This window comes from Salvia miltiorrhiza, chromosome 6 (assembly GCF_028751815.1).
Source record: "Salvia miltiorrhiza cultivar Shanhuang (shh) chromosome 6, IMPLAD_Smil_shh, whole genome shotgun sequence".
Classification (NCBI taxonomy): Eukaryota; Viridiplantae; Streptophyta; class Magnoliopsida; order Lamiales; family Lamiaceae; genus Salvia; species Salvia miltiorrhiza.
The window spans coordinates 4,473,606-4,483,735 of NC_080392.1; the positions used below are offsets into that span (position 1 = coordinate 4,473,606).

Sequence of the window (10,130 nt, forward strand, 5' to 3'; positions counted from 1 at the left end):
AGTATTGTTTTGTAAATATGCTTAGGGTGAGATATGTTTGAGAAAACGCTCAAACGATGGACTAAAAATTGATATTTCCCTTTATTTTCTTTTATTTTTTAATTTCACATGTACTACTAACATGACACTTGGCCGGAACACGTCATTTACCGATAATCGAAAAAATTTTGTGGACCATAAATAATAAAAATAAATAAAAAGATGAGTATGATTTTGTAATTATGCTTAAAATGGAATATTTTTAAGAAAACGCTCAAACGATGAGCCAAAAACTGATATTTACCCTACAGAAAAATAAATATACAAAATTGCTCCTGGTTTATTTTTGTAAAGGACAATGCACCTCAACGTTTATTTGAAGGAGTGGATCTGTTTACGTTTTCTCACGAGCACACACCCAAAAAAAATGTTTATTTTCAAGGCCTTTTCTGTGAATCAATTTAGTTGATATCAATTTTATATAAATATAAAATTCATGCGCAATACACAGGTTGCAAATACTAATAATTACATTTAACACGTATATATAACTGTAACAACCGAGACCAAACACTTAATTAGCTTAAATACATTTGCAATTGAATACAATGTGTAAATACCTACACATACTAATTAACAACAATACCCCTCAATTGATCAGTTAATTTCTCATCATAATCAATATTTAATTATTAAGAAACGAGACTCTCTATTTTCGAGTGCGTCTCATTTCCGACACATAATTAAAAGGGAAATTGTGAATAATTGAAGTAAGTAATTCGATACGACACATTAATTAGTTCATTAGTATGTATTAATTTATACCTTAAGAGGTAGGCAAGTCTCTCCCCAACAAAAATGTCTGGAAAAGGATGAAAGCTCTTCTTGGCTGAAATAATGGGACTTCATGCCCAGCTCCTCTCACTGTTGCAAATGTTAATCCATCATACACTTCACTCCATCCCCCAACCTATAAATTTTCAATTTCTGTCAACAATTATTGTATATACTTTGTCCGGCCCGCAAAGCTTGAGCAATTTCTTTTCGACACGGATTTTAAAGAGTTAGTATTTTGTGTGTTAGATGTGGTAGATGAAAAAGTAAAAAGGTGAATAAAATAAAGAATTTTTATTTAAAAAAAGTGTTCAAGTCTCGCGAAACAACCCGAACATGAATACTGCTCAAGCTTTGCGGGACGAAGGGAGTAATAAACATCAAACATAACTAAAATCCTACCTGGCCACTAGAGTACCAAGGATACCATGGTTTCTTGATCTTTAAATTCAAATGGCTCAAAGAAAACCTAGTAGCAGTCACTGGCACTACAGAATCCGTGTCACCACTGCATATATATATACTAATTAAATCAGCCACATCATTAAGAGGGTGTTTGACTAAATTTAATTTATAAAATGTAGTTTATCAAGTTGTTAAAGTGTTTGGATAATTTTACTTAAAAATTACAGTGAATTTTTTTTGTTAGCTAGAAAGAGAAAATAAAGAAGAGATGAACTTGAAATAACATATAACTAATGAAAATAATAAATTATACTTGAATAATATTTGTAAAATGATTATTGCATATAAAGTAATAAAACTATGAAAAAATAAGTTGGGATAGAAGAACTTATTTTTTATGAATCTTATTTTTAAGAGCCTATAAGCTGTTTAAAAGCGTTTATTTTGACAACTACTTTGAAGGAGCTTATAAATAACTTATAGGTTGTTTTAAAGCTGAACTTATATATATGAGGCTAAGCTTACTTTAAAGAGTTTATAAGTTCTTGAAGCTTATAATATGTTTCAAGAGCTTATAAAATATAGTTTCTTAAGATCTTATAAGTTGTCAAAGTGTTTGGACAATTGAGCTTATAAGCTAGAAAGATAATTTTTAATTAGAGAGCTAAAATTGAAAAGAGATGAAATTAGAATGATATATAATGAAAATAAAAAATCATAGTTGAGTTATTTTTGTAAAATGAGTGTTGCTTATAAGAAAATGAGAAAATAAGTTGGGGTAGAGAAACTTATTTTTGGCGAGCTTATAAGCTTTTAGAGCTTATTTTTTTCAACATATAAGCTGTTTAGGAACTTATTTTTGCCAAACACTTTGAATGAGCTTATAAGTTGTTTTAAAGAGCTTATAAGCTCAGCCAAACACCCGCTAAATTAATTTCTAACTAAGTAATCGTATACGTACCTAAACACCCATATTCTAAGCCCAGTAGCAATCAACTTCTTGTAAATAGGTAGGACTGAATGATCAGAATCCTTCCAGTTCCTTATAAGCACATCACTGCAGTCACATTCATTTAATTTAAGTAGCACAAGATGATCCAACAATATATATATGTATAAATATAAAAATTATTTAGACCTGCAAGCAGTCCATTTATATGGGATGGCTGTGATATTTGCATGGAGAGCCTTCTGCACATCAACCCTATTATAATAGCTTTCAGCATAGCTCTCGGTGCATGGATCATAACCAGAGAATCTTTGCCCTATTAGAGTGTTCTTGAAGCTTCTAGAAACCTCGATCTTCTTCTTCTTCTTCTTCCTCGATGATGCCCCGCACGTGGGCGTGTAGATGCTGTACTGGTCGATGTCGCCGAATTCGCGATTCATGGCGTAGTTCACTGCTTCGTCGCATTCGTGTGAAGTTTGCTGTGATCGAAAATCGCAGTTTTTAAGGATGGATTTGTATGTTTTGTCTGAGATCATCGCGTGGCTCCACCAATACGTTACGGTTCCGATTCCGTCGTAGTAATTGTCTGTCACACCATTTCCTACCTGCATGCATTTTTCAATATATATATATTTTTTACAAAATTAGGCAAAACACCATGCATGTTTACAAAATTACTTTGCAAAAATGCTTCTGTGAGCTTACAATGAATCCTTTGAGGTTGATGATTGGATGTGGGGCTTTTTTATTGTGATCGTAAATCTGCTCTGCTAGCTGCGGCACGTAATGCCCTGTGGTGAATAATTTTTGTAGTGTTACACATAAATTACACTCATTATAAATTAGGACAAAATTTGTCCACACAAAAAAAGTTAAATATTTTTATAAATTAATTTATTAAAAAAAATTGATTCAAATTTAAAAAGAATTTAGTCACTTTTATTATTTTCTCTGCATTGTAGTTTTTTTTGTAATTTTTTTTTAAAAAATCATTTTTTTTTGTAGTTTTTGTACTTTGAAAATAATAAAAATTGAAAAGGTTATTAAAAATTTACAAAAAACTACAATATGGAGAAAACAATGAAATGAACTACTATTTTTTTTTTTTGAACCAAAAATTTTAAATAAATTTATTTTTAAAAGTATTTAACCATATTTTGTCCAAATTAAATAACTAATTAAAGAAATTGTTAAAAAATGACAAAAAAATTACAATGTGAAGAAAACAATAAAATTAACTAAATTATTTTTAAATTTAAACCAGAATTTTTAAATAAATTAATTTTTTAAATATTTAATTTTTATTCGAACAAATTTTATCCAAATAACATTATTGTAAATTATATGATCGTGTAAACTTATAAATTATAATGAATGTACTGTGAAACACAAGATAAATGATAGAGTAGTGCTATTTGGACAAAATTTGTCCGTACAAAAAAAGGTTAAATTTAAAAAAAAAATTAATTTATAAATTTTAGTTCAAGTTTAAAAAAGATTTATTTTTATTGTTTTCTCCATATTGTAGTTTTTTGTAATTTTTTTACAATTTTTTTTAATTTCTGCTATTTTTTTTTTGTAGTTTTGTACTTTAAAAATAATAAATATTACAAAGGTTATTAAAAAATTACAGAAAAATTACAATATAGAGAAAACAATAAACTAGCTAAATTCTATTTTATTTTGAATCAAAAATTTTAATAAATTTATTTTATAAAGTATTTAACCATATATTGTCCGGACATATTTTGTACAAATAGCATTATTGTAAATGATATTACCGGCATAACTCTCTCCGGAAATGTAGAAGTCTCTATATTTGTATTGGGGAAATCTAGACATCCATCTTATCAGGAATTTCAGAGCATCCTGAGCTGTGTCAATGAAAGTGAAAACAATTTGATTCGAGCAAATAATTAATTAAATACTACTCTCTTCATCCAATTCTTCTTGTCTTAATTTCTTTTCGGCACCGTAATTAACAAGGTGTAAATTGGTTAAAAGTTGTAGGACTCACACCTCTTGAAGGATAATTATTACTCCTTCGTCCGTCAAATGCACGAGTTTTAATAAAAATTTGTTGTGTATTCGATGAGTGGAGAATGAGTCCCACAAAAAGTGAAGATTGTAAAGGTAATAATTAGTGAGATTATTTCCAAAAATAAGTTATGAAGATATTTTAGGGATAAACCAAAATAAAAAGAAAAGAAAATGCTTGAGGAGTGAAAAGAGTATCTTTTATGAAAATGAGGCAAAAAGAATGAGACGATTAAAGAAGAAAAATGGGACAAGAAGAATGGAACGGAGAGAGTATTTTTCAAATATGTTAAAGTGATTAAAGTGTGTGTTGGCCAAGTGGTAATAGGTTCGAATCTCCAATGACGCAACCTTTAATTTTTTTTTATTTAATACTATTAATTTATCAAATGTATATGTGTGAAACACACGTATGCTGATACCTGTCCTTTTATCCCCAGAATTTTTGAGATTGGAGCTTGTATTTGTGTAAGAGAAACCAACGCCGGCCGGAGATTCCAGAAATATAATATTTGCGACTGTACAACCAAGAAAACAAATTATTATTCCCCTCAGCCTCAACTAATAAGAATTAAATTATTAAAATATTTCCAAAAAAAAAGAAGAATTAAATTATTAAAACTATAAAAATGTGATCTAATTATAAAAATGGCAGTGGCAATTGTGTCGCGCGGTGAATTAATATTTGTGTGTGTGTTCGAATAATCCCTATTTCTGATATATAGTCCAAATATTTAATTAGCTTCATTAAAAATTAAAAAGTGTGCGAATTAATGTACCTCGATTCCACGAGTATTTATTCAAATAGAGAGATCCATTTTTGTTGATTCGAAATGGCCCAATTTCTTCGGATGCTCCATAAGCCACAGATGAACATCCAGGTCCTGTAACGTATTTAATCAAATATTAATGATTTTACAACAAAATAATTAGTGATGCGTTTAATTAGTGATAGATTCAAGTTGGGTACACCAAAGTCTCTTTCTTGCAGAAAATTATTGGTTCAAGTCTTATAGGGCATCGTGTGAATTGTATTTTTATTTATTTGTAAAATGTTATTAGTTCAAGTCTTATCGGACATTATATAAATTGTATTTTTATTTAGGGAAAAGCTGTTTGACCATATTATTTCATCTAATTTATATTGTGCCAAAAAAAAAAAATTTGATATGTGAGCCAATTAAGAAGACAAGGAAGTGATAATATAGTCCACAAATTGAGGCACATATGGCTTTAATGCACACATAGTGAAGTATTTAATTGAAGAGGGATATGAATCATTCAAGTTTTTGGATGCTTTAATGATTAAAAAGATTTAAAGAGCCTTAATTTCACCATGTGATAGATTATAGCAAGTGTTGTGTATTTTTCCGCTTCACTTTATGGATATTTATTCAAATTTATTACTCCCTCCTATCCTTTTTGTTTGTCATCCTAAGCTCAAGCACATTTTTTAATAAAAAAATATTATACCCAACATAACCTCATTAAACATCACTTATTTTAGTGGAGTATTAATTAATCCAATATTTATTTGGTGAAAAAAGAGCCGATCATCCATCACAAAAACTAGAAGAAATAGGAAGAGTCATTTTACTTGTGATTAATGCAAGATATTAAATAAGGTTAAGATTGAGATAAATTTTCAAAACGACAATTAAAACATAAATAATTTAGAATGCTAAAATGACAAACAAAAAGGATAGGAGGGAGTATTGAACACACTAGCTAGACTGACCAACTTTTCCTCAATCTACATATATAGATCTTTAAATTGTAATGTCAATTATGCAAATTGGCATATAATAAGCGCAAACGGAGGTATTTGCTTTGTCGACATTTTAATTTTGTATAAATTGCAAAATTGAAGGGACATATATAAACAAATTAAACCCTAAATAAATTATAGTATCATTTTAATTAGATTTATATAGTTACACACCTCTAACTAGCATCAATTAATGATTTCGTAGTATATTTTCAAATTCTATCATAAAGCACATCGAATCAATGAGCACTTCCTAATTAAGAAATGTAACGTCTCACCTAAATATGAACGGCACATAACTACTCACCATGTTCATCTCTATCTCAATTAATCACTCTTTTTTGAGTAGTCGTGTCAATTATTAATACACACACTTCACTAGCTAGGTTATAGTCTTATAGACAGCATCCACATTTTTAATATTTAAAAAAATAAAAAATAAAAACACACATACACACACAGAAAACCATAATGTAATAATTGTCTCCATCTCAAAATGCTTGTTGGTACATCATGATCACGCGTGTTGGAAACATGGTTTATAACATGAGCCTTTTTGTCTAAACTTTTACTTGATTGTAAATTTATAGCAAGAAAATAAAATATTTATATATATATAAAAAATCTCCTTTTAAATCTCTAACTCCTTCCTTTTCACTCATTTTCTATAGAAAATACATTTCACCCTTTCTAATTTTTCATTTTCGCTTCAAGTAGAGTTAATATTATCATACCAATAACTCATACTAATATTATCTCTCCTCGGAGAAGAAATAAGAAATGCTGAAATTGTGTGCCTGTGTTGACCTAGCGGTAGGTGGTTAATGCTCAAGGTCTGAGGTCCTGAGTTGAAGCTCACATTGACATGATCTTTAAATTTCTTTATTTACTTGTATAATTTATCAAAAAAAAAATGGTGAAATTATTTCTCATCTCTCATTTTCTTGTCAACCAAAGTGAATGCCTCCTAATTGATCTGTGTTTTAGCATTTCCATTTCATATAACTTATAGTCGTTCATGAATGGCCTATTTGAAGATGAATTTTGTTCTCGATCGAAACGTGTCCATTACAGAATTTCATATATTTCACCTTTTTCATCAATACAATTTTGTATTATGCAATCATTTTCATTAGGGGAAAAAGAAGTGAAATTATTAACCTATTTTTTAATTGGTATGTAGAATTTGTTAACAATTTTGGTGGTTCTCCTAAGTCACACGTGGAGCTTGCATGCCGAAAATGGTTATGCATGTAAATAGTGAAATATGAGATGAATTTTTTTAGAAAGAAAAAACAAAGGCTACATGCAAATTTTACCATTGACATAAAAGTACACTGATTTTATCATGGACTGTGATCATCACGACCAAATTTTGTGTAATGGCAACGAGACTTTTTGTGGAAATTTTATTATCACAAAAGTAAGGGAGATTTGAGAAAGTTAGTGGACTTTATTTAGGGCAGAAAAGTACAGAAACTCATTATTCCAAATTTTAAATCATTTGTTTGGAACAAACAAATAGAGACGAAAAGGCCACATGGCAGTGGGCAGTCCCTTTGCTTTTTGTTAACTTAGTGGCAAAAGGAATAAGTTTTAGAAGCAGAATATACAGACCACAAAAATACACACACTACACACATTATTCACGAGCACATAAAACAGTACATTTTTGTTAAATTTTGCTAAAATGTGCTAATTGTTAATTATAAACGCTTTTAATCTCGTCACGTGAACAACTAGTGTTTGTGATTAAATCTTAATTGATTCCGACTAAGAGCATTCACAGCGAGCAAAACCACATTTTCGGCTCGCAGGTGGGCCCCTCCATCTGAGCCACCGAGCTCTGCAGTTGTCGAGTCCCACCTCACAATCCCCTCTTCCGCGCCCGACGCGCAAAGGCGCACCTCGCCACCGAGCTCTGCAGTTGTCGAGTCCCACCTCACAATCCCCTCTTCCGTGCCCGACGCGCAAAGGCGCACCCCGCTTCGATACCCCCAGCATCGGTGCAAGGCTCACGCGAATTGGGAGCTGACTTCGCGAGCTATGATGTGGATGCTCTTAGTGTCGAATGATCAAGTACGGCCAACTCAATCCTAATTATGGAGATTTTGTTTTGATGGGACTAATACTATTTAATTATACTTGCACATTTATTTCGGAATTAATTAATTGGTTAACAAGAAACCGACACAATTAAGAGCTAGATTATTTACAAAAGGCGGCTTATTAATGTGGATGGCTAATCAAATCATCAACTTCTATAAACACTATCCTCAATTTCAACAATCCTTTTTCATGAAAAGACAAGCACACTTTAGTTGCTAGCATGCGCACTTTCGAAATACTATCTCCCTCCCATAAAAGAGTCCCATAAAATAGTATCATTTGTGGATGATACAACTATACCTTTTAAAAAATGTCTAATAAATAATATATTGAATGAAAAAATGGATCCATTAATTTTTAGAAAATGGAACAAGAAGGAATCTAGAATTTGCTGTTGGATTAGTTTAAGAATAGTAAAATTAAAATGGAAAAAAAAAAAGTAGAGAAGAAGAAAGAGTACCTCCATTGAGCCAAAGAACAAGAGGCTTTGTGTGTGCATTGTGGGTGGCCTCAGTCAGCCAGTAAAAGAGAGCGCGGCCGTCTTCTTCGTCGACGGTAACGTAGCCGGAAAACAGCGAGAATTTCACCGGAGGCTGCGCCGGCAGCGCCGAAATGCGGTCCAATTCTTGCTCTTTAGGCAGTGCGATGATTTTGGTGAATGAGAAAAAAATGAGGCACAAAAAGAGAAGTCGCCGCAACGCCATTGACGAAAATCTTTGTCTGTCTACACTTTTTTTTTCCCACAAGAAATTGGTGTGCAGTGAAGCAATATATTTATAAACTAGGGCTGTACACTAATTGTGTACAATATTAATAATGATGTACTAATTAATAACACAATAATAGGGTTGTAATAGAGTTTGTTGAGCTCTCTAGCCCTCACTATACTACATTAATTCCCTTGTTGGGTGTGGACCTCATTGGCCATCCCTAATCCCTCATGTGTGTATGTGTGTGAGAAAGAGAGAGAGATGGAGGTGCAATCGTCCATATATATAAATGAGGGAGGCAGTAGCTAAATGAAGACTACTTTGTTGGAAAGTGACAATAAATGCCTTCATATATATCTCTGTGAGAGCTGTGGTCCAATGTATGTGAAGGTGGGAAGGTTGAGTGTTTATTAGAATAAACACATTTATGTCTATGTTTTCTCTCTTTAGAGATTAGTATAGTTTTAAATTTGGTTTTTTAGCATGGTTTATTCGCTACGTGTGGTTTGCATGATATTGAATATTATACACAAATTCTCCTGTGCACCCCGGTGCACGATGCACTCGGGTGTACAGTGTCATTTCGATAATATGATAGTGTCATTTAATGTTAGTGTCATTTCAATATAGCGTTAGTGTCATTTCGCGACAGTGTTATTTATATAATATGATAGTGTCATTTGTAAAACAAAATAACATTAGTGTCATTTCAAGATAGTGTTAGTGTCATTTAGTGTAAGTGTTAGTGTCATTTTGCACCCGGGTGCACATTAGACCACCTCTTGAATATATATGTGAATTTACTCTGGTGCATATCCAGTTTTTCATTGTGATATATATTTGGTGCGTCATTTTTCATCAAAAATATCCAGCAGTTAGTCGGAATAATAGTAAATAAAATCACCTCCCAAAAAATTGGTGAGAATTTCTTCAGTTATAGCATGCAAGGAACCCACAAAATTTAAGGATTTAAATTGAGAAAATACTAAACCTAAAATTAAATAAATAAATAAATTTCAAACTAAACGCAATTGTTTTAAGAAACAATGTAGTCAAATGGTCATAATGAAGATTGAAAATCAATTTTTGGCCCCTAATCTTAAAACATCAAAATATGGTCATTAATTAGGTGGTATGCCTAATTTGCCCTTTTTGCTCGGCCGCTGGGGTGATTGCGCGACCGCTGGATGATTGCACGGTCGCTGAAAGCTATGGGTGAGTTGCGCGCTCGCGGGGAAAAGCTAGCGCCCGCTGCGCGTATGGCACTTATGGCACTAATAGTGCCATAAGTGCCATACGCATCATTTTATTACTTGGTTTTATTTTGGATTTTCGTTGG

At 31.7% G+C, this 10,130-nt stretch overlaps 1 protein-coding gene across 3 annotated transcripts; it reads right to left on the reverse strand.

Annotated features, from left to right (window-relative positions):
- Positions 1–518: 518 nt before the first annotated feature.
- LOC130988080 (serine carboxypeptidase 24) lies at positions 519–9,094 on the reverse strand. Of its 3 annotated transcripts, none has more exons than XM_057911835.1 (9): positions 8,542–9,094; positions 4,984–5,088; positions 4,627–4,722; positions 3,949–4,041; positions 2,873–2,958; positions 2,357–2,772; positions 2,180–2,275; positions 1,216–1,321; positions 519–949 (listed from the first exon to the last, which is right to left on the reverse strand). In XM_057911835.1, the coding sequence occupies exons 1-9, from the start codon at positions 8,783–8,785 to the stop codon at positions 806–808; spliced, it is 1,386 nt and encodes a 461-aa protein (XP_057767818.1). In that variant the 5' UTR covers positions 8,786–9,094; the 3' UTR covers positions 519–805. The 3 variants fall into 3 exon arrangements, with proteins under 3 accessions (XP_057767818.1, XP_057767819.1, XP_057767820.1); XM_057911836.1 differs by having other exon boundaries at positions 1,241–1,321; positions 8,542–9,027; XM_057911837.1 differs by lacking the exon at positions 1,216–1,321 and having other exon boundaries at positions 8,542–9,027.
- Positions 9,095–10,130: the final 1,036 nt, after the last annotated feature.

Bases quoted from the DNA above. Each gene is read 5' to 3' on its own strand.
- LOC130988080 (XM_057911835.1), bottom strand. From the start codon at position 8,785: ATGGCGTTGCGGCGACTTCTCTTTTTGTGCCTCATTTTTTTCTCATTC. The intron at 5,089-8,541 runs GTACTCTTTCTT...AATACGTTACAG, and splicing joins TGTTCTTTGGCTCAATGGAG to GACCTGGATGTTCATCTGTG. The intron at 4,723-4,983 runs GTACATTAATTC...TTGGTTGTACAG, and splicing joins TAAATACTCGTGGAATCGAG to TCGCAAATATTATATTTCTG.